Here is a 24752-nt window from a genome sequence, read left to right as displayed (position 1 = left end):
ATCTTGTCCCATAACACAAACATTAAACTCCATTGACAATGAAGGGAACATGTACGCCATCTTGTCCCCTAATACAAACATTAAACTCCATTGACAATGAAGGGAACATGTACGCCATGTTGTCCCCTAACACAAACATTAAACTCCATTGACAATGAAGGGAACATGTACGCCATCTTGTCCCCTAATACAAACATTAAACTCCATTGACAATGAAGGGAACATGTACGCCATCTTGTCCCCTAAACACAAACATTAAACTCCATTGACAATGAAGGGAACATGTACGCCATCTTGTCCCCTAACACAAACATTAAACTCCATTGACAATGAAGGGAACATGTACGCCATCTTGTCCCCTAACACAAACAATGATCAAAAAAACATTGTACTGTATTCTACATACTGTTAAACAATTAATCAACCAATACATTTATACATGCTGTGTGAGCTCATCTAATAATGATCAATAAAACATTGTGGAAAAAATGAATAGTGTGGAGAAAAATAAAGTTTGTACACGTAAGAAGATACCAAATGGAAGGCGGGGGGAGGGGGGAGGGCAGTGTGGTAGAATGCAGGCAGGAGGTTAACCACAGGAAGAGTTAGAAGGGTTGCTATGGTGATGAGCTGACAGCACACACACACACACACACACACACACACACACACACACACACACACACACACACACACACACACACACACACACACACACACACACACCAGTCAAATAGTCGATCAGTTACTAAATGTATTTTTAAACATGTAACATTTTATACATACAGAAAGTTCTTTACTTACTGAAGGCATGAGAATAAAAGTCAATATAAATAATATGATAGAAAATAGGGGGGGGGGGGGCAGTCGAAACACAGCTGAAAGACGTATAAGCATGTTGTTTTCATTTAAACCTCCTCTCCTGCTGGTTTAGAATTAATCCCTTATTGATACTTAAATCAAAGTTTAAAGTAGTGGTGCAACAGGATTGACATTAATCCAGGTTTACTGTGAAAATTAAAACCAAGATTAAAAAAACAAAACCAAGATTAAAAGGATGGTTTAAAACTAAACCGGATTAGTGAAAACTAGGTTTAAAGTTTGGTGCAACTGGATTAATAGATAAACCTTGAATTAAACCAGATTAAGGCTTAATCTTTCTGATTTAAACCAGATTAAGGCTTAATCTTTCTGATTTAAACCAGATTAAGGCTTAATCTTTCTGATTTAAACCAGATTAAGGCTTAATCTTTCTGATTTAAACCAGATTAAGGCTTAATCTTTCTGATTTAAACCAGATTAAGGCTTAATCTTTCTTGGTGCAAACGACCCTATGGATCAGAAAAAACCTTCGATTTATTTTGGGTCACGCCCCTTTTTAGCTCAGATTGAGCGGCCTATAAGGAGCTGGCTCCTGGGTGAGGAAGGGTCTGATTGGCTGACTCCTGGGTGAGGAAGGGTCTGATTGGCTGACTCCTGGGTGAGGAAGGATCTGATTGGCTGACTCCTGGGTGAAGAAGGGTCTGATTGACTGACTCCTGGGTGAGGAAGGGTCTGATTGGTCAAATGTTACACAGTGTAAACCTACAGGTTGGAGTGACTACAGGTTAACCAGAGAGGAAGAGGAAGGATGGCTGACTACGCACACACACACGCACGCACGCACGCACGCACGCACACACATCATGATGAACGATGACAAGAGCGCCCCTCACTTCACACAGGTGTGATTTTTTTTTCTTGATAAGTTCCGCACTCACTCCAGAGGGCCACTATAGTTCCACACTCACTCCAGAGGGCCGCTATAGTTCCACACTCACTCCAGAGGGCCACTATAGTTCCACACTCACTCCAGAGGGCCACCATAGTTCCACACTCACTCCAGAGGGCCACTATAGTTCCACACTCACTCCAGAGGGCCACTATAGTTCCACACTCACTCCAGAGGGCCAGTTACACACTCACTCCAGAGGGCCACTATAGTTCCACACTCACTCCAGAGGGCCACTATAGTTCCACACTCACTCCAGAGGGCCACTATAGTTCCACACTCACTCCAGAGGGCCACTATAGTTCCACACTCACTCCAGAGGGCCACCATAGTTCCACACTCACTCCAGAGGGCCAGTTACACACTCACTCCAGAGGGCCACTGTAGTTCCACACTCACTCCAGAGGGTCATTATATTTGGGCAACATTGTATAATAGTGTCTTTCTAATGCCAGGTCATTATTGGTCTGTGAGCAGGTTGTCCACACCCTGACAGCTCAGCAGGTTGTGGACAACCTGACAGCTCAGCAGGTTGTGGACAACCTGACAGCTCAGCTCAGAATGGAACAAGTCAAAGAAACATTTTGACCCAAAACCAGAGTGATACAAATACATCATCAATCATTTAAAACCAACACTCATTAAACCACAGAGTGATAAAATGACATCATCAATCATTAAAACTCAATCCTACCTGAACGCCACAACAAGAGGAACAGCATCAGGATTCCACCCATTCCTCCCATTGGAGTCTGGACCGGATTCACAGGAGTCTGGACCGGATTCACAGGAGTCTGGACCGGATTCACAGGAGTCTGGACCGGATTCACAGGAGACCGGATTTACAGGAGTCTGGACCGGATTTACAGGAGTCTGGACCGGACTGGACTGACTGACTGACTATAAACTGACTGACTGACTATAAACTGACTGACTGACTGACTGACTGACTGACTGACTGACTGACTGGCTGGCTGACTGGCTGACTGACTGACTGGCTGGCTGACTGGCGAACGGACTGGCTGGCTGGCCGGCCGGCCGACCGACTGGCCGACTGGCTGGCTGACTCGCTGACTGACTGACTGGCTGACTGGCGAACGGACTGGCTGGCTGGCCGGCCGGCCGACTGGCCGACTGGCTGGCTGGTTGGCTGACTCGCTGACTGACTGACTGGCTGACTGACTGACTGGCTGACTGGCGAACGGACTGGCTGGCTGGCTGGCTGGCTGGCTGGCTGGCTGGCTGGCTGGCGGGCGAACGGACTGGCTGGCTGAGACTGACAGGAGTCTGAACTAACTGTCACAGAAGTAGACGAGTCGTCCCTTATATCTGTAAGAATATGCTGTCGACGCCTCTACATGTTTATCTGTTCATCAGTGTGTGTGTGTGTGTGTGTGTGTGTGTGTGGTCACATTTAAAGTCTTCACGTACATTCTGACAGGAAGCTGTTATCACTATCTTCAATCTGACATGGAAACTCCAACTCAACTTGCAGTAAACACTACGTCACATACAGTCCACCTGTCAACCATCTTAACATCATTTACTAAATGTAATATTTAATCACATTGTACCTCTACACATACATATATATACATATATATCAACATACATGTTGCACTAATGACCCGTTCTTGCAGCATGTGTGCGTGCGTGCGTGCGTGCGTGCGTGCGTGCGTGCGTGCGTGTCACTCTGTGGAGTCAGCTCATCACCATAGCAACCCTTCCTCTTCCTCTGTGGTTAACCTCCTGAATTCAACACACTGAAAACACCCTCGTTAAAAGATATATTTATTATTGATGAATTATCAATGAAACCAATGTTTTGAAAAAAGAGAATGCTGGGAATATTATCTTTCTTTAAATAAAATTGCCTGCCTCTCTCTCTCTCTCTTCATGTTTTTATTTCCTTGATAAGTTTATGAAATCACATCAACATAAACAATATCCAACATATATTGATTGTCCAGAAACAGGACATAACCTTTCTTTCTTTCTCTCTTTCGACATACATGTTGCACTAATGATTGCATACCGTGTCCCGATTGGCCACATCCGGTTAACAGATACACTTGTTTTATCTATCTATAAATGCACCAAGTCTCTGTCTGTCTGTACGTCTGTCCGTGTGTAATCCACGTAACTCGAGAACAGTTTGCCCCACCGACTTCATATTCGTCAGACGTGTTCTACACCCCCACAGGGAGTACAGTGCCCGGTGTCGTTCCACACCCCCACAGGGAGTACAGTGCCCGGTGTCGTTCCACACCCCCACAGGGAGTACAGTGCCCGGTGTCGTTCCACACCCCCACAGGGAGTGCAGTGCCCGGTGTCGTTCCACACCCCCACAGGGAGTACAGTGCCCGGTGTCGTTCCACACCCCCACAAGGAGTACAGTGCCCGGTGTCGTTCCACACCCCCACAGGGAGTACAGTGCCCGGTGTCGTTCCACACCCCCACAGGGAGTGCAGTGCCCGGTGTCGTTCCACACCCCCACAGGGAGTACAGTGCCCGGTGTCGTTCCACACCCCCACAGGGAGTGCAGTGCCCGGTGTCGTTCCACACCCCCACAGGGAGTACAGTGCCCGGTGTCGTTCCACACCCCCACAAGGAGTGCAGTGCCCGGTGTCGTTCCACACCCCCACAGGGAGTGCAGTGCCCGGTGTCGTTCCACACCCCCACAGGGAGTGCAGTGCCCGGTGTCGTTCCACACCCCCACAGGGAGTACAGTGCCCGGTGTCGTTCCACACCCCCACAGGGAGTGCAGTGCCCGGTGTCGTTCCACACCCCCACAGGGAGTACAGTGCCCGGTGTCGTTCCACACCCCCACAGGGAGTGCAGTGCCCGGTGTCGTTCCACACCCCCACAGGGAGTGCAGTGCCCGGTGTCGTTCCACACCCCCACAGGGAGTGCAGTGCCCGGTGTCGTTCCACACCCCCACAGGGAGTGCAGTGCCCGGTGTCGTTCCACACCCCCACAGGGAGTACAGTGCCCGGTGTCGTTCCACACCCCCACAGGGAGTGCAGTGCCCGGTGTCGTTCCACACCCCCACAGGGAGTGCAGTGCCCGGTGTTGTTCCACACCCCCACAAGGAGTACAGTGCCCGGTGTCGTTCCACACCCCCACAGGGAGTGCAGTGCCCGGTGTCGTTCCACACCCCCACAGGGAGTACAGTGCCCGGTGTCGTTCCACACCCCCACAGGGAGTACAGTGCCCGGTGTCGTTCCACACCCCCACAGGGAGTGCAGTGCCCGGTGTCGTTCCACACCCCCACAGGGAGTGCAGTGCCCGGTGTTGTTCCACACCCCCACAAGGAGTACAGTGCCCGGTGTTGTTCCACACCCCCACAGGGAGTGCAGTGCCCGGTGTCGTTCCACACCCCCACAAGGAGTGCAGTGCCCGGTGTCGTTCCACACCCCCACAGGGAGTACAGTGCCCGGTGTCGTTCCACACCCCCACAGGGAGTACAGTGCCCGGTGTCGTTCCACACCCCCACAAGGAGTACAGTGCCCGGTGTCGTTCCACACCCCCACAAGGAGTACAGTGCCCGGTGTCGTTCCACACCCCCACAGGGAGTACAGTGCCCGGTGTCGTTCCACACCCCCACAAGGAGTACAGTGCCCGGTGTCGTTCCACACCCCCACAGGGAGTACAGTGCCCGTTGTCGTTCCACACCCCCACAAGGAGTACAGTGCCCGGTGTCGTTCCACACCCCCACAAGGAGTACAGTGCCCGGTGTCGTTCCACACCCCCACAGGGAGTACAGTGCCCGGTGTCGTTCCACACCCCCACAAGGAGTACAGTGCCCGGTGTCGTTCCACACCCCCACAGGGAGTACAGTGCCCGTTGTCGTTCCACACCCCCACAAGGAGTACAGTGCCCGGTGTCGTTCCTGACTGACTGACTATAAACTATAAACTGACTGACTGACTGACTGACTGGCTGACTGACTGACTGGCTGGCTGACTGGCGAACGGCCGGCCGACTGGCACAGAAGTAGACGAGTCGTCCCTTATATCTGTAAGAATATGCTGTCGACGCCTCTACATGTTTATCTGTTCATCAGTGTGTGTGTGTGTGTGTGTGTGTGTGTGTGTGTGGTCACATTTAAAGTCTTCACGTACATTCTGACAGGAAGCTGTTATCACTATCTTCAATCTGACATGGAAACTCCAACTCAACTTGCAGTAAACACTACGTCACATACAGTCCACCTGTCAACCATCTTAACATCATTTACTAAATGTAATATTTAATCACATTGTACCTCTACATATACAACACATACATATATATACATATATATCAACATACATGTTGCACTAATGACCCGTTCTTCCAGCATGTGTGCGTGCGTGCGTGCGTGCGTGCGTGTCACTCTGTGGAGTCAGCTCATCACCATAGCAACCCTTCCTCTTCCTCTGTGGTTAACCTCCTGAATTCAACACACTGAAAACACCCTCTTTAACATGTAGTGTCTATGGAGTGACGTCACGCTATCACCACTAGCCCCGAAAGGGGGCGTAAAAAGGGGGCGGGGAAATTTTGTGAGATAGGCTTATTGCGGTGAAACTTGCACATTCACACTATACGTTGAGGAACAAATGCCACCATTTTAACATTGCCACCCCACCAATATAAGGCATTGGGAATTCACTTTCCTACCTGTGTTCACCCAGGTGGGTGTGGTTTTGCATGACTCCATGGCCTTGCCTGCAGTCACACCTGTGTGTAATTGCAGCACACAGAAATCACAGGACCTCACACAGAAATAAAGTTGAGTGAAGTCAAGAATACCTAAACTAAAGTCTAAATATGGTGGAACACCAGACTCCAATAATACTGTGGAGGTACTGAAGTGAACAGAACATTTCAATATTTCAATATTTCAATATTTTCAATAATCATGAATGTATTTCATTATTTATCTCACAACAGTCAATTTGAGGGGGGGGGGGGGGGGGGGGGGATGATGGTGGGTGCATGGGGTGGGGGTTATGTGGTGGGTATGGTGCGTTGGGTTGGGTTGTGAACTCTAAACCAGTGGTTCTCAAACATTTTCATGTCAAGGACCCCCAAATTGACATGCATTCTGCAGACCCCCATATGAAAATATTTTCTGCTAGGGAAATGTTTTGAAGATTTATCAAAATGTTTCGAAAATAGCCGATCTACAAGCTCAAAATGGGCAGTAATGGGACACGTTTGTGAGCTTGTAGATTGGCTATTTTCAAAGTATAAAATGGGATTAAAGTGGTAAATGTTCCATATTTTGCTGTGGACTACCTGGAACTTCCTCAAGGACCCCTTGAGGTCCTCAGACCAAACTTTGAGCATCATGCAGATGGCGCTGTTTTTCCTTTATGTTTTCAGATTGCACTTAACATTTACCGCTACCATTATTTAATCCCTCCGTCGCGTCCTGCCAGGGTTTTATCGCGCGTGACACTTACTTTGAAGAGCCAAATATCCGTAATCGCATTTTACTATGAAACCATTCCGTGTGTGTTGACGAAGCTGGTGCTTGTTCTCTCGGTCGGTGGTGGAAAAAGTGGACCGCGAGTATCACAGCGCCTGCTACAGGCCGTTGAAAACGCTTGTCTGGGACAAAGCGACCCCTGCAATGTCGCTTCTGTGAGATAAAGCCGTCTGAAAACAGAGCCGGCAATGTAAGTGGATGCGCGCGCATTTTCAAAATGGCCGCGCCCATTGGGTCAGAAGCATAACAAAGCTAACGGACGGTAGATTTCGATACGATCGTATTAAAACATGCATTAATGAATACATCGCTGTTAAAACGGCTTTTCCGTTTGTGGCAGGCTACAAGATTCTACGTGTTAATATTCCTATGTTCCTGGCGGGCAAACGATTAAGAACGAAAAAGGCACCCTAAGAGTGCTCCACAGTGTGCGTAGATTCTGTTCTTACATACGAACAAATCACAGCTAAGAAAAGATTGAGGGATCCCAAAACCTTCTTAAAAACGTCCTAAGTGGGTCTAAGAACTTCTTAAGAACGGTTTGCGCATGAGGCCCATTGGGCCTCATGCGCCAATAAGTTCCTAACTTTTCCTCTTACATTTCTTCCTAAGTGAATTCCTAAGAGAAGTCCAGTCAGATTCATGAAACGTTCTTAAGTAGGCAGAATTGTTCGTAAGCATGTTCTTATGATGATGAATCCAAATCCTAGTAACTTGAAGGGGTGTGCCAGTTCATTCAAATTATCATAGGTAGACACCCCATATATCCTAATTAGCATCCTAATTACCATAGGGAACCGCCCCACCAATCCCATATAAGGCATTGGGAATTCACTCTCCTACCTGTGTTCACCCAGGTGGGTGTGGTTTTGCATGACTCCATGGCCTTGCCTGCAGTCACACCTGTGTGTGGTTGCAGCACACAGAAATCACAGGACCTCACACATAGAAATAAAGTTGAGTGAAGTCAAGAATACCTAAACTAAAGTCTAAATATGGTGGAACACCAGACTCCAAACATTAAAAATCAATAATACTGTGGAGGTACTGAAGTGAACAGACATTTTCAATATTTCAATATTTCAATATTTTCAATGTTCATGAATGTATTTTATTATTTATCTCACAATAGTCAACTTGGGGGGGGGGGGGGGGGGGGGGGGGTGTATGTGGTGGATATGGTGCGTTTGTTTGGGTAGGGTTGTGAACTCTAAACCAGTGGTTCTCAAACATTTTCATGTCAAGGACCCCCAAATTGACATGCATTCTGCAGACCCCCATATGCAAATATTTTCTGCTAGGGAAATGTTTTGAAGATTTATTAAAATGTTTCGAAAATAGCCGATCTACAAGCTAAAAATGGGCAGTAATGGGACGCGTTTGTGAGCTTGTAGCTATTTTCAAAGTATAAAATGGGATTAAAGTGGTAATAATGGCGCTGTTTTTCCTTTATGTTTTCAGATTGCACAGACTGCTCCACAGTGTGCGTAGATTCTGTTCTTACCTACGAACAAATCACAGCTAAGAAAAGATTGAGGGATCCCAAAACCTTCTTAAAAACTTCCTAAGTGGGTCTAAGAACAAATTTCCTCTTAAGAACTTCTTAAGAACGGTTCCTAACTTTTCCTCTTACATTTCTTCCTAAGTGAATTCCTAAGAGAAGTCCAGTCAGATTCATGAAACGTTCTTAAAGGGTAAGACCACTTTTTTAGAGGTTTGGGTTGTTTTCTTACCTTATTATGGTCAAACTAGTCCAGTCCAGGAGTTATTTCGCTCCATAGTGCAGTTTTACAGAAAATAACGTTATAAAAATACCAGCCCATTGACTTCCATTGTAACGGGGAAACAGCTCTCAAAATCACTCTTTTAGTTCGTAAACAAACACAAACAAAGTTGTTTCAGACAATATAGAGCAACACCAAAACTCATGTGGTTTTATTTTTTCATAAAAATGTTAACTTCCTGTTGATTTGTCCATTTTTATTCAGAAGAAAACCCGGACTGGATCCATGGATCCGGATCCAGATCTTCATATAGTAAAATCAACAGGAAGTTACCATTTTTATGAAGAAATAAAACTACATGAGTTTTGGTGTTGCTCTATATTGTATGAAACAACTTTGTTTGTGTTTGTTTACGTACTAAAATAGTGACTTTGAGAGCTGTTTCCCCGTTACAATGGAAGTCAATGGGCTGGTATTTTTATAACGTTATTTTCTGTAAAACTGCACTATGGAGCGAAATAACTCCTGGACTGGACTAGTTTGACCATAATAAGGTAAGAAAACAACCCAAACCTCTAAAAAAGTGGTCTTACCCTTTAAGTAGGCAGAATTGTTCGTAAGCATGTTCTTATGATGATGAATCCAAATCCTCGTAACTTGAAGGGGTGTGCCAGTTCATTCAAATGATCATAGGTAGACGCCCCACATATCCTACTTAACATCCTAATTACCATAGGGAACTGCCCCACCAATCCCATATAAGGCATTGGGAATTCACTTTCCTACCTGTGTTCACCCAGGTGGGTGTGGTTTTGCATGACTCCATGGCCTTGCCTGCAGTCACACCTGTGTGTGTGATTGCAGCACACAGAAATCACAGGACCTCACAGATAGAAATAAAGTTGAGTGAAGTCAAGAATACCTAAACTAAAGTCTAAATATGGTGGAACACCAGACTCCAATAATACTGTGGAGGTACTGAAGTGAACAGAACATTTCAAAATTTCAATATTTCAATATTTTCAATAATCATGAATGTATTTCATTATTTATCTCACAATAGTCAACTTGGGGGGGGGGGGGGGGTGATGGTGGGTGCATGGGGTGGGGGTTATGTGGTGGGTATGGTGCTTTGGGTTGGGTTGTGAACTCTAAACCAGTGGTTCTCAAACATTTTCATGTCAAGGACCCCCAAATTGACATGCATTCTGCAGACCCCCATATGAAAATATTTTCTGCTAGGGAAACGTTTTGAAGATTTATCAAAATGTTTCGAAAATAGCCGATCTACAAGCTCAAAATGGGCAGTAATGGGACGCGTTTGTGAGCTTGTAGATTGGCTATTTTCAAAGTATAAAATGGGATTAAAGTGGTAAATGTTCCATATTTTGCTGTGGACTGCCTGGAACTTCCTCAAGGACCCCTTGAGGTCCTCAGACCAAACTTTGAGCATCATGCAGATGGCGCTGTTTTTCCTTTATGTTTTCAGATTGCACTTAAGAACGAAAAAGGCACCCTAAGAGTGCTCCACAGTGTGTGTAGATTCTGTTCTTACCTACGAACAAATCACAGCTAAGAAAAGATTGAGGGATCCCAAAACCTTCTTAAAAACTTCCTAAGTGGGTCTAAGAACAAATTTCCTCTTAAGAACTTCTTAAGAACGGTTGGCGCATGAGGCCCATTGGGCCTCATGCGCCAATAAGTTCCTAACTTTTCCTCTTACATTTCTTCCTAAGTGAATTCCTAAGTGAAGTCCAGTCAGATTCATGAAACGTTCTTAAGTAGGCAGAATTGTTCGTAAGCATGTTCTTATGATGATGAATCCAAATCCTCGTAACTTGAAGGGGTGTGCCAGTTCATTCAAATTATCATAGGTAGACGCCCCAAATATCCTAATTAGCATCCTAATTACCATAGGGAACCGCCCCACCAATCCCATATAAGGCATTGGGAATTCACTTTCCTACCTGTGTTTTACCCAGGTGGGTGTTTTTTTGCATGACTCCATGGCCTTGCCTGCAGTCACACCTGTGTGTGATTTCAGCACACAGAAATCACAGGACCTCATACACAGAAATAAAGTTGAGTGAAGTCAAGAATACCTAAACTAAAGTCTAAATATGGTGGAACACCAGACTCCAAACATTAAAAAGCAATAGTACTGTGGTGTGGAGGTACTGAAGTGAACAGAAATGTTCATATTTTCAATATTTCAATATTTTCAATATTCATGAATGTATTTTATTATTTATCTCACAATAGTCAACTTTCACCACTAGACATCAATGTAAATTTGCTGAAATTATCATATTATCCATATGTCATGTTCAGAAGTAGTGGATAGTAGTGGATATAAAACATGTTAGCACTGGAGGGTGCATGGATATGGAGGGGCTTTAAGGCAGCAACTGCTTGGTATGTAATGGTGAGGAAATAGGGGTGTTGAGGGTGATATCGTGGTGCAAGGGGTGGGATAGGGGGGCTAGCAGGTAGGAAGCTTACAGGAAAATGGAGGTGGTGGCTGTTGGTATACGGGGTGGGGGTGTAAAGGGGGGGATGATGGCGGGTGGGGTGGGGGTTATGTGGTGGGTATGGTGTGTTTGTTTGGGTTGGGTTGTAAAGTCTAAACCAGTGGTTCTCAAACATTTTCATGTCAAGGACCCCCAAATTGACATGCATTCTGCAGACCCCCATATGAAAATATTTTCTGCTAGGGAAATGTTTTGAAGATTTATCAAAATGTTTCGAAAATAGCCGATCTACAAGCTCAAAATCGGCAGTAATGGGACACGTTTGTGAGCTTGTAGATTGGCTATTATCAAAGTATAAAATGGGATTAAAGTGGTAAAATGTTCCATATTTTGCCGTGGACTGCCTGGAACTTCCTCAAGGACCCTTTGAGGTCCTCAGACCAAACTTTGAGCATCATGCAGAGGGCGCTGTTTTTCCTTTGTTTTCAGATTGCACTTAAGAACAAAAAAGGCACCCTAAGAGTGCTCCACAGTGTGCGTAGATTCTGTTCTTACCTACGAACAAATTACAGCTAAGAAAACATTGAGGGATCCCAAAACCTTCTTAAAAACTTCCTAAGTGGGTCTAAGAACAAATTTCCTCTTAAGAACTTCTTAAGAACGGTTGGCGCATGAGGCCCAATGTCTCTATAGACAAATAAACAAGACGGATCTGTCCGATTTTTCATTCTACCTGACCTGGCGGAGACCTGTGCACCGCAGAGCACTTTTCATAGTTCTTCAATGTATCTCTAAAATGACAAATTGGAATCTTAATTGTCTCCACCAGGCCGAAGGCATGGGGAGAGAGTGGGCCTCATGCGCCAACCGTTCTTAAGAAGTTCTTAAGAGGAAATTTGTTCTTAGACCCACTTAGGAAGTTTTTAAGAAGGTTTTGGGATCCCTCAATCTTTTCTTAGCTGTGATTTGTTCGTAGGTAAGAACAGAATCTACGCACACTGTGGAGCACTCTTAGGGTGCCCTTTTCGTTCTTAAGTGCAATCTGAAAACATAAAGGAAAAACAGCGCCATCTGCATGATGCTCAAAGTTTGGTCTGAGGACCTCAAGGGGTCCTTGAGGGAGTTCCAGGCAGTCCACAGCAAAATATGGAACATTTTACCACTTTAATCCCATTTTATACTTTGAAAATAGCCAATCTACAAGCTCACAAACGCGTCCCATTACTGCCCATTTTTAGCTTGTAGATCGGCTATTTTCGAAACATTTTGATAAATGTTCAAAACATTTCCCTAGCAGAAGATATTTTTATATGGGGGTCTGCAGAATGCATGTCAATTTGGGGGTCCTTGACATGAAAATGTTTGAGAACCACTGGTTTAGAGTTCACAACCCAACCCAAACAAACGCACCATACCCACCACATAACACCCCCCCCCCCCCCCCCCCCCCCCCCCCAAGTTGACTATTGTGAGATAAATAATTAAATACATTCATGAATATTGAAAATATTGAAAATATAAAAAATTCTGTTCACTTCAGTACCTCCACAGTATTATTGATTTTTAATGTTTGGAGTCTGGTGTTCCACCATATTTAGACTTTAGTTTAGGTATTCTTGACTTCACTCAACTATTTCTATGTGTGAGGTCCTGTGATTTCTGTGTGCTGCAATCACACACAGGTGTGACTGCAGGCAAGGCCATGGAGTCATGCAAAACCACACCCACCTGGGTGAACACAGGTAGGAAAGTGAATTCCCAATGCCTTATATGGGATTGGTGGGGCGGCTCCTTATGGTAATTAGGATGCTAATTAGGATATATGGGGCGTCTACCTATGATAATTTGAATGAACTGGCACACCCCTTCAAGTTACGAGGATTTGGATTCATCATCATAAGAACATGCTTACGAACAATTCTGCCTACTTAAGAACGTTTCATGAATCTGACTGGACTTCTCTTAGGAATTCACTTAGGAAGAAATGTAAGAGGAAAAGTTAGGAACTTATTGGCGCATGAGGCCCAGTATGTTTTGCACTCCGTCCGTGTGTGTGTGTGTCCGTCCTTCCGTCCGTCCGTTACCAGCTAATCTCCGGCACCGTTAACCCGGTCGATGCCAAACTTTGCACACACACTCCCTGGATGCCAACGATGAACCTCTGCCCCGCATTTTCCAGAACGGCCTGTTATAGCGCCACCATGAGGCAGCTTTTCACATTGTTTACCTAAAACTGCACCGATCTGCGTGAAACGTTGCATGCACACTCCCTAGAGGCCAAGGACAAACCTTTGACCTGCATTTTCCACATATGCCTTTTATAGCGCCACCAGGAGGCCGAATTTTGTAAAACACATTTTTGGATATTACTCCTCCAGATTCTGTCCAAAAATCTCAAAATCGTTACACAGTATCTCTATGGTCATGTGCTCAAGTCGGATCTGTCCGATATTTCATATTCCATCCTAATTGGCTATAATTGGCTTTCACAGTTTGCAAGATTGCCCTGTTTTGAACAAAAGCCTCAAATCATGAACGCAGCATGCAATTTACGTCAAATCTTTCACACATTTTCTTACTAGGCTGAAGAATATATCCCACCCTTTTCACATTGGCCTGTTATAGCGCCACCAACAGGTTGATTTTTGCAAAACACATTTTTGGAACAAAATGCCTCAAATCATCCAATTGCCATCAAAGGCAAACATATTACTTATTTATATTACTCCTAAACATTTTGCCAAACATCTCACACAGTCCTATCCTCCTGGTAGAGACCTGTGCCCAGAAGGGCACTTTTTCTAGTTTTTCCTTTGTCTTTTTCTGTCGCTTAACAAGCAAAAACCTCCAAAGCTGCATTTTCCAATAACTTGACAAACACTATTATTTTAACCCAATTTGTGCCCAAGACGTCCGTCCGTCCGTCCCACCCGGGACATCTGGCTTACATCTAAAAACATAAAACACAAATAAAACCAAATCTGTGGGTCTCGAAAGATTAGTAAAAACACTGGCAGTGGTGGATGATTTTCTTTTAAGTAAACTGTTTATTTAAATCTTTCCATTTCACTTTCCAATACAGTAATGTAATTTGGACATCAAACATACAATAAAATATCAACATAAAAAGCAGAACAGTCTGAGGTGTAGTTATTATAAGTACAGCTGTCATACAGTACACTCACTTATACACTAAAAAAAAGACGCTGAAGAGAATTCAACAATATAATGGCATACTATCATTAATCAAATTTGTGCTTTTTGGTTCCATCTACTCAGTGTCTTTGCATTCACAGATTAAGACAATTCAACGTACTAAACTGATATACACATAACACATTTCATACAGATGGGGAACAAATATGACCAAATTTGACTGAGGGACTGCCATTGGGTTTTTTTGAATTTTCGTTCATGTTCATGTCATATGAAAGCAGGGAATCATAGCTTAAAATTGACATATTGGTTGTTCAGTTTGACCCACCCGTTTTGGAGATATGGCTTATAGAGTAATGTATTGCAGAGAAACAGCGAGTTGAGAAAACAGGCTTGAAAGATTAACTTCTGTGGTCTAACATTACACCTAGCTATGTGATTTACATGTACATGTCGATTTCAGCTCTGACTCAGACATGCTCTAGTATGTGAAGAGTCGGCCTGTGCTATTAACTCATTTAGCTGGAATTTGTGCGATGGCAGTCTCTCAGTCAAATCTGGTCACACTTAACAAGGCAAAAATATACATATCGCTGCTGTTTGTGTTTCTTTTGTAAAACAATGCCCTTCTTGATCATACTACAGCGTCACACAAAATAATCAGATCCACACGGTCGAAATGACGCGCAAAGCGGCATGTTTTGAGCTTGTCGATCTGTTTTTGAATTTGAATCCTGAAAAGTGACAGTTTTGGACACATGAGGATTACACATTATGTAGCATGTGACATGTCAAACTAGGGGGTTTTCATGATGCTGAATCCATTCCAAGCATTAGTTTTACACAAAAAACACTCCTTGGGCTAAAAACGGACATAGCCGTCATCACAAAGTGATGAGGTCAGCACAAGTGGCTATGGCCGTTTTTAGTCCAATGAGTGTTTTTTTTATTTTCTTAACAAATGGATTCAGCATCATGAAAACTCCCTAGTTTGACACATCACATGCTACATAAAGCATGATGAATTTTTTTTAGGTTGTTAATGGTATGGTCACATATTATGCCAATTATGAAAATTGCTCAACATATGCAAGTTAGCATCCGGCAGTTTCTAAATGCTGGGGACCCATACTCAACATTTCTAACATAACTTACTCAACATGACCGGGTTCACAATGGGGCTCTATGGGCTGGCAAGTAGACTAAATTGTAATCATTCTTTGTCAAAACACAGAGGAAGTACAAAAATACAAATAATTTAAAAAAAAGTTATACTTCATCACTGCTAAAGTGATGGTGATGGACACTGAGATGATATATGGATTTAAATTCACTTTTTGAATATGAATAAACTGTCACCATCTGTTGTGTTATTGTCTAACTGATTTAATTTTTACTGAAAATGTTCATAACAGACACTAAAAGCTGTTGCATAGTTAAGGATTCCATAGCCTGGAACTCACCTATGCTTTTAATGGCATAGGCAGCTCCCGGCAGGATCCGCCGGGAGAAACTATGGGCAGCTGCGCGACATGAGACTAATTACTTAGAGAGAGAGAGGAGTGTGTGTGCGTACATGTGTGCGTGTGTGTGTGTCAATTTAACAAAGGTGCAGACGATCAGAAATCAGCAGAGAGTGAGCGATGTTTGCGCTACTCCGAATTGAAGTGGACTCGGACCCAGACTTTTTTTTTCACCCTGGAAATAAAAACCCTGGAATGGACACTGTCTTTTTATTGGCTAGGAATGGCCACTGTCTTTTTATTGGCTAGGAATGGACACTGTCTTTTCATTGGCTAGGCATGGCCAGTCTTTTCATTGGCTAGGAATGGCCACTGTCTTTTCATTGGCTAGGAATGGACACTGTCTTTTCATTGGCTAGGAATGGCCACTGTCTTTTCATTGGCTAGGAATGGCCACTGTCTTCCCTCTGGGTACAACCATTTCTCACCCACACAGCGGGGATACCAGAATGGATGTCAATGTATTGCATTCCCATTGGACGACGGGAGTATAAATGGGTTTTAAGTTGGCCTCTGAGGTTGCCTCGGTATCTAAAACTCTACCCATTCAACTATGGCCACCTCAAGTCTGCTAAGAGTCTTCCTCCTGTATGAATTCTCCGGTATAGTTTGAGAAAACGGTTTTCAATGGATTGTGAGGCGACGTTTTGAGATTATTATTTTCAATGAATCTCTTCCCACACTGCCCACAGTGTAGTAGGCTTTCTTCCTCGTATGCATTTGATGATGAAGTTTGAGATCAACCTTATTGCTGAACCTTCTCCCACACTGGCCACAGTGGTGAGGTTTCTCCCGTGTGTGAGTTGACCTGTGAACTATGAGACTACCCTTTGACTTGAATTTCTTACCACACTGCTCACATGGGTATGGTTTCTCCCCTGTATGAACTTTCTGGTGGTTTTTGAGAATACACTTTTCAGTGAACCTCTTACCACACAGATTACAGGAGTAACATTTCTCTCTAACTGCATGAGTTTTCTTATGGTTTTGGAGTGTAGACTTTTCAGAAAAGCTCCTACCACACAGGTCACACATGTAGGGTTTCTGCCCTGCATGACGTCTCTGATGACGTTTTAAATTACTAACACTATTGAACCATTTCCCACACTGGTCACAGTGGTGGGGTTTCTCCCCTGTATGAGTTAGCTGATGACCCTTGATACTAGCCTTTACAGTGAATCTCTTACCACACTGCTCACATTCGTAGGGTTTCTCCCCTGTATGTGTTCTCTGATGACGTTTTAAATTACCAACACTATTGAATTTTTGACCACACTGGTCGCAGTGGTGAGGTTTCTCCCCTGTGTGAACTATGCTGTGCTTTATGAGACGATTCTTCTCCTTAAATCTCATGCCACAGTGCTCGCAGTCGTGGAATATCTTAACTCGCGGGGGTCTCACCACTGTGTGAGTTTTCTCGTGGCGTTTAAAATTGGCAGCAGAGAAAAACTTTTTCCCACACTGGTCACACTGCAAGGGTTTCCCCCCCGCAAAAAATATCTGGTGCAGGCTTGACTGGTGATTTCTGAGAGAATCCCTTGAAGCAAATGTCTTGCCACACTGGTCACAGTGGTGTGGTCGCTTCCCTGTGTGAACTAACCTGTGCACGATGAGATTACCCTTTATATTGAATCTCTTGCCACACTGCTCACATTGGAAGGGTTTCTCCCCTGTATGAATTAGCTGATGAATTTTGAGAGAAGCCTTTTCAGTGAATCTCTTACCACACTGCTCACACTGGGCAGGCTTCAACCCTTTATGCCTTTTCTCATGAAGGTAGAGAAAACCCTTAGTTCTGAACATTTTCCCACACTGCCCACATTGGTAAGGTTTCTCCCCTGTGTGCATTGACCTGTGTCCGATCAGACTAGCCTTTACAGTGAATCTCTGACCACACTGCTCACACTGGTAGGGTTTCTCCCCTTTATGTGTGATCTGATGACTTTTGAGACAAGTCTTGTCAGCAAACCTCTTACCACACAGATCACAGGAGTAGGGTTTCTCCCCTGAATGAATCATCTGATGACGTTGTAAATGAACACTTGTGTGGTACCGTTTCCCACAAAGGCCACATTGATGGGGTTTGGGTCTCTCCCCCCCTTTGTGTATTAACATGTGATATACGAGAACATGTTTTGCAGAGAATCTCTTGCCACACTGGTCACACTGGTAGTGTTTCTCCCCTGTATGTGTGATCTGATGACTTTGGAGAGATGACTTTTCAGCGAAGCTCCTACCACACAGATCACAGGGGTATGGCTTCTCCCCTGTATGCGTTTTCTGATGACGTTTTAAATTATTAGGACATTTGAACCATTTCCCACACTGGTCACAGTGGTGAGGTTTCCCCTCTGTGTGAACTTTCTGATGACGTTTGAAATGACTCTTTTCAGCAAACCTCTTATCACACAGATTACAGGAGTAGCGTTTCTCTCTAACTGTATGAGTTCTCTGATGACTTTTGAGACTAGCCTTTTCAGTGAATCTCTTATCACACTGTTCACATTGGTAGGGCTTCTCCCCTGTATGACTTCTCTGATGACGCTTGCAATTAGCATCATTACTGAAACTTTTCCCACACTGGTCACACTGGTAGGGTTTCTCCCCTGTATGAGTTTCCTGATGACGTTTGAAATGACCAGGAGTATTGAAACTTTTCCCACACTGGTCACAGTGGTAGGGTCTCTCCCCTGTATGAGTTTTCTGATGACGTTTGAAATGACTTGCTCTATTGAAACTTTCCCCACACTGTTCACACTTGTAGTGATTCTCTCCTGTATGAGTTTTCTGATGACGTTTGAAATGACTAGCTCTATTGAAACTTTCCCCACACTGTTCACACTTGTAGTGATTCTCTCCTGTATGAGTTTTCTGATGACGTTTTAAATGACTAGCAGTATTGAAACCTTTCCCACACTGGTCACACTGCAATGGTTGTTCCAGCCTACGTATTCTCTTGTGCTGGCTTGACTGGTGACCACTGAGACTACCCTTTGGAGTGAATGTCTCACCACACTGGGGTTTCTCCCCTGTATGAATTTTCTGATGACGATTGAAATGACTAATATAGTTGAAACTTTTCCCACACTGGTCACACTGCAATGGTTTTTCCAGCCTACGTATTCTCTTGTGCTGGCTTGACTGGTGACCACTGAGACTACCCTTTGGAGTGAATGTCTCACCACACTGGGGTTTCTCCCCTGTATGAATTTTCTGATGACGATTGAAATTACTAATATAGTTGAAACTTTGCCCACACTGGTCACATTGCAAGGGTTTTTCCAGCCTACGTATTCTCTGGTGCTGGCTTGACTGGTGACCACTGAGACTACTCTTTGGAGTGGATCTCTTACCACACTGGGGTTTCTCCCCTGTATGAGTGTTCTGATGACGTTTGAAATTACTAGAATTATTGAAACTTTTCCCACACTGGTCACACTTGTAGGGTTTCTCCCCTGTATGAATTTTCTGATGACGGTAGAAATTACTAATATAGCTGAAACTTTTCCCACACTGGTCACACTGCAAGGGTTTTTCCAGCCTACATATTCTCTGGTGCCGGCTTGACTGGTGACCACTGAGACTACTCTTTGGAGTGGATCTCTTACCGCACTGGGGTTTCTCCCCTGTATGAGTTTTTTTATGCCGTTTTAAATTACCAACATAGCTGAAGTTTTCCCCACACTGGTCACACGTGTAGGGTTTCTCCCCTGTATGAGTTTTCTGATGTTTGAAATGACTAGCAGTATTGAAACTTATCCCACACTGGTCACGTTTCTCCCCTATATGAGTTTTCTGATGACGTTTGAAATTACTAGAATTATTGAAACTTTTCCCACACTGGTCACACTTGTAGGGTTTTTGCCCTGTATGAGTTATCTGATGACGTTTGAAATCACTAGCAGCATTAAAACTTTTCCCACACTGCTCACACTTGTAGGGTTTCTGCCCTGTATGAATTTTCTGATGACGATTGAAATTACAAATATAGTTGAAACTTTTCCCACACTGGTCACACTGCAAGGGTTTTTCCAGCCTACGACCACTGAGACTACTCTTTGGAGTGGATCTCTTACCACACTGGGGTTTTTCCCCTGTATGAGTTTTCTGATGAGTTTTGTAAACACTAGCTGTGTTGAAGCTTTTCCCACACTGATCACAGTGGTAGACTTTCTTCACAATGTTAATTCTATGTGATATTTGATGACGTTTGAGACACTTAATTGTGCTGAATCTTTTCCCACATTGGTCACAGTGGTGAGGTTTCTCTGCTGTATGAATTATCTGGTGCCGATTCAACAGGTGACTTTTGAGACTGCTCTTGTGTCTGAATGTCTCACCACACTGGTCACAGTGGTAGGGTTGTAGGGCTGCATGAGTTTTCTGATGTTTTTTCAAAGCAGCAGCTGTGCTGAATCTTTTCACACATTGGTCACAGCGGTAGGGTTTTTCCTCTGCATGAATTATGTTGTGCAGATTTGCAATGTGTTTTCTGAGACTAGACTTTTCAGTGAATCTCCTGCCACACTGGTCACATGGATATGGCTTCTCACCCGTATGACTTATCTGGTGGCGTCTGAGGTGACTGCTCGTGCGGTATCGTTTCTCACAGAGGTGACAGGCATAGTCTTTCTCTCCTGTATGCCATATCTGGTGCCTTTTGAGGCTAAAGTTTGTTGGGAAGCTTTTTCCACACTGGTCACAGCAGGGTTTCTTCACTGGCAGCTGGGCAGGAGAGACACCTGGGATTGAGAATGAAAAACAACTTTAGTATTTTTTCAACCATGCCTACGGATGGTCAGACCTTGGGAGGGGTGTGTGTGTGTGTGTGTGCATGCGTGTGTGTGTGTGTGTGCATGCGTGCGTGCGTGCGTGCGTGCATGCGTGCGTGGCGTGCGTGCGTGCGTGGCGTGCGTGGCGTGCGTGCACTAAAATAACTGGATGAAAATGTACTATATCGAGAGGGGAGAGTGAAATGGAAAAAAAAAGTTGTAAAGTGCAGAGGTCAAGAAAATCTGAAAGATTACATAAGTAGAAGGAGACAAATATCTAATTATTTTCTACGTGCTGTTGTTAAGAGGGATAACCATGGTAGGGATGTGTGCGGCGAGTCGACTAATTTCACTGATTTTAAATGGTTTTGTAACCAAATGAACGGCAAGTATAACATTAAGGTTAATATTAAAATGCATCATCGATAAGGATGTGAACGACTCAGTATTTTGCGAGTCGATGCGTCGAGGCAGCAGTTGAGAGGAGAGTGCAACTGTGCATTCCTTTAAGCACAAAAACCTCTGCAGCTGCACCCATCATCATGATTAGAATCTTACGGAGTGAGGGGACTGTCTCATGGTAGGTTCCCTCAAATCGCTTCATTGATTGGCGAACAAGGCAAGGTATACTCTGGTGTCAGTCTAAGGCTGTCACCATACTTTATATGTAGTGAAAATGTACCGAAATTGACGTTTGATACAGTGCACCAAAAATGAAAAGCCTTATTGCGATTCCATGATGTCATTAGAGTGCACGTGTGCATCCAAGGGAGGCCATGTGCAGCTACGTGTGCATCCAAGGGAGGCCATGTGCAGCTACAAGGGAGGCCATGTGCAGCTACGTGTGCATCCAAGGGAGGCCATGTGCAGCTACAAGGGAGGCCATGTGCAGCTACAAGGGAGGCCATGTGCAGCTACGTGTGCATCCAAGGGAGGCCATGTGCAGCTACGTGGGAGGCCATGTGCAGCTACGTGGGAGGCCATGTGCAGCTACGTGGGAGGCCATGTGCAGCTACGTGGGAGGCCATGTGCAGCTACGTGGGAGGCCATGTGCAGCTACGTGGGAGGCCATGTGCAGCTACGTGCTGTTGTTTACATTCTGTTAAAAAAAGGTTTGGGAACCACCGGCACAGTAGTTGTAAACCAGATGTGATGTCAGTCCACATACCAGCTCTGACCGCTTAACCCTAACCCTAACCCTAACCCTAACCCTTAACCCTAACCAGATGTGATGTCAGTCCACATACCAGCTCTGACCGCTTCCGCTTCCAAATGGGATGGTACCGATTCCGGTTCCTCAATGCTGGATCCGGTTCCTGTGTTTCCTCCGGCTCTGGATCCCAGCCCTGGGCGAAGAGCCCTCTCCCGCTCTTCAGTAAACAGGAAATACATGTTCAGGTCGGGATACCAGTTTCATGGTAGACTAGACCAGTGGAATCAATATCATGATTATTTCAAACTTTTGCATTGATTTAAAAAGATCGGACTCGTCTCTGCGTTTTGCGCACATCCCAATCAGGAGGTTCACACGGCCACGCCGCCCAACAGTGCCACCCCCGGTCACCCAGCGGACGGACGGACAGACAGACAGACACACATAGCTGTTAGTTGGAGTGGTTAGGCACCGCTCAAAAATATATATCGTGAAAAGGTGTCACCTTTGTACATCCACCAATAGTACAATACAGTGTAATACAAGATGCCATTAGTATGAATACTAAATACTAATCGTATGATTTCGATGATAAAAACATTTCAGAGTCAGAGAGAGAGAGAGAGAGAGAGAGACAGAGTCAGAGAGATAGAGAGAGAGAGAGTCGGAGAGAGACAGAGAGTCAGAGAGAGAGAGAGAGAGAGAGCGCATGAAACTTACCGAGGAGGTCCAAATGGTCTTTAATATCAACTGTGCTGGCTGGTGTTAGAGAACTCATCTTCACCTGCAGTTTGGACTCCACATACTGGTCTGGAATGAAGGAACAGGATAAGAACTAACAGCAGTTGTTATTTGTAACAGAGTACTTCTTCCACCACTGAAAACAGTACATACCTATCCTGTACAACTTTAAATCGGGTGTTAAATCAATCAGTTGACATCCCTGTTCCATCTCGTTCTGTTCCTCTGACTCAGAGGCCATCTCTCTTGATACCACAGACCTCTCCTTGTACGGTTCTGCACAATCCACCAGTAGGGAAAACAAGACACAAACAAAACACCCGTAGTTATCATCCAGCAACATGTAATACCACATAGAAGAACGCAGTGGTGCTCCAACCTTTTCATGTTAAGCAATGTTTGATTTAAAAAATAAAGATGTGCACAATTTTTCAAAATTAGCAGATGTAGAGAGAGAGAGAGAGAGAGAGAGAGAGAGAACTCACTCCTGATGACTAATCATCACATAATTATTGTGATATCTTGCCATGATCATCAAATTAAACGGTGATAAAAGAATAAAAGAAAGCAAGAGAGAGGTTGACACTTACTGAGGTCCAGATGGTCTTTAGATTCCTCTTTTATAGGAATCATTTCCTCTTTTTTGACTGTACTGGCTGGAGAACTCATCTCCACCTTCAGTTTGGACTCCACAGACTGGACTGGAAGAACACAATAGAATAAGGACTAGGGCTGGCTGAACAATGTACATTAAACACATTACAATCATTTCTATGCTACATTATGGCTATTGCAATTCACTTCCATATGCCTTAAAGTCATTTATAAAAGAAGGTATGCATCATTTTCTCTATCCAGAAATTCCAGCTGACAGATTTGTGGCGCTGGGAGTCAAACTGCAGCCCGGAGGTCGGTGGAATGCATTGCAGTCAACGAGGGCCAGGTGGACCAGCTCATGAACAAACACCATTTCTGAATGATTGAGACCTCGGTAACATGTCATTGGTTCGACCTCTTGTTAGATCGACCATTACTAACCCTCTAACTCTAACCTAAACATAACCGCAAGCACGGGAGCAACGCATCCCTCACCAACCTTAATCCGGTCATTTTAACGCATCCCTCACCAACCTTAATCCGGTCGTTGTAACGCATCCCTCACCAACCTTAATACGGTCGTTTTAACACACCCCTCACCAACCTTAATCCGGTCGTTTTAACACACCCCTCACCAACCTTAATCCGGTCGTTTTAACGCATCCCTCACCAACCTTAATCCGGTCGAACTAACGGGAGGTCGAACCTTAGGGCAGCCCCCTGAGAGCTCGGCCCAGGAAATTGTGTACACTGTATACATTTAGTTAGGTATCTAAAGAGAACAGAGTACATTTCTGAACATGCCAGAGTAGCACGAGACTGCCGATCACTGACAGACAGCCTGACAATCAAATCTTGCGATACTGCCGAGACAGAAGCGATACATGGCACTATTTAGATGCCTCAATACAATTACGTACTGTGCACATCGGAGAAAGAAAACGAAGAACAAAAAACTGTGATAGGCCTATCTCACAGAATTTCCCCGCCCCCTTTCCACGCCCCCTTTCGGAGCTAGTGGTGATAGCGTGACATCACTCCATAGACGCTACATGTTAACAGAGGTCATTTAAGAAGTCTACAACTTTTGTTTTCTCAAGGTAAGGTTTGTTCTATCTGTTCGAGCTGATTTACCATCTTGTTTGCTTCATAATAATATTGGTCTGTCACATTTTTACATTAGGAAATGTACTTAGATTCTCCAGAGAAAAAAACGTGTAAATGCTAATGTTAAATGACACCACTATCTACCGGAAGGAGGCGTGGAAAGGGGGCTGTGAGATAGGCCTATTATAAAAGAACCAATGACAGTCTTCTTCTTTTATATTCCTGAACCGAATAACTGACAAAAGACGCCATGGCTCA

At 44.5% G+C, this 24752-nt stretch overlaps 1 protein-coding gene across 1 annotated transcript; it reads right to left on the bottom strand.

Moving 5' to 3' along the window:
- Positions 1-14602: 14602 nt before the first annotated feature.
- Positions 14603-23004, bottom strand: LOC306919609 (uncharacterized protein). Its single transcript, XM_079532367.1, has 4 exons — positions 22944-23004; positions 22770-22859; positions 22144-22266; positions 14603-20866 (listed from the first exon to the last, which is right to left on the bottom strand). The coding sequence occupies exons 1-4, from the start codon at positions 22999-23001 to the stop codon at positions 16749-16751; spliced, it is 4389 nt and encodes a 1462-aa protein (XP_079388493.1). The 5' UTR covers positions 23002-23004; the 3' UTR covers positions 14603-16748.
- Positions 23005-24752: the final 1748 nt, after the last annotated feature.

This window comes from Electrona antarctica (genome assembly GCF_951216825.1).
Source record: "Electrona antarctica genome assembly, contig: scaffold_876, whole genome shotgun sequence".
Lineage (NCBI taxonomy): Eukaryota > Metazoa > Chordata > Actinopteri > Myctophiformes > Myctophidae > Electrona > Electrona antarctica.
The sequence above is the reverse complement of the archived record's forward strand: the minus strand, read 5'-3'. Positions and strand labels throughout refer to the sequence as shown.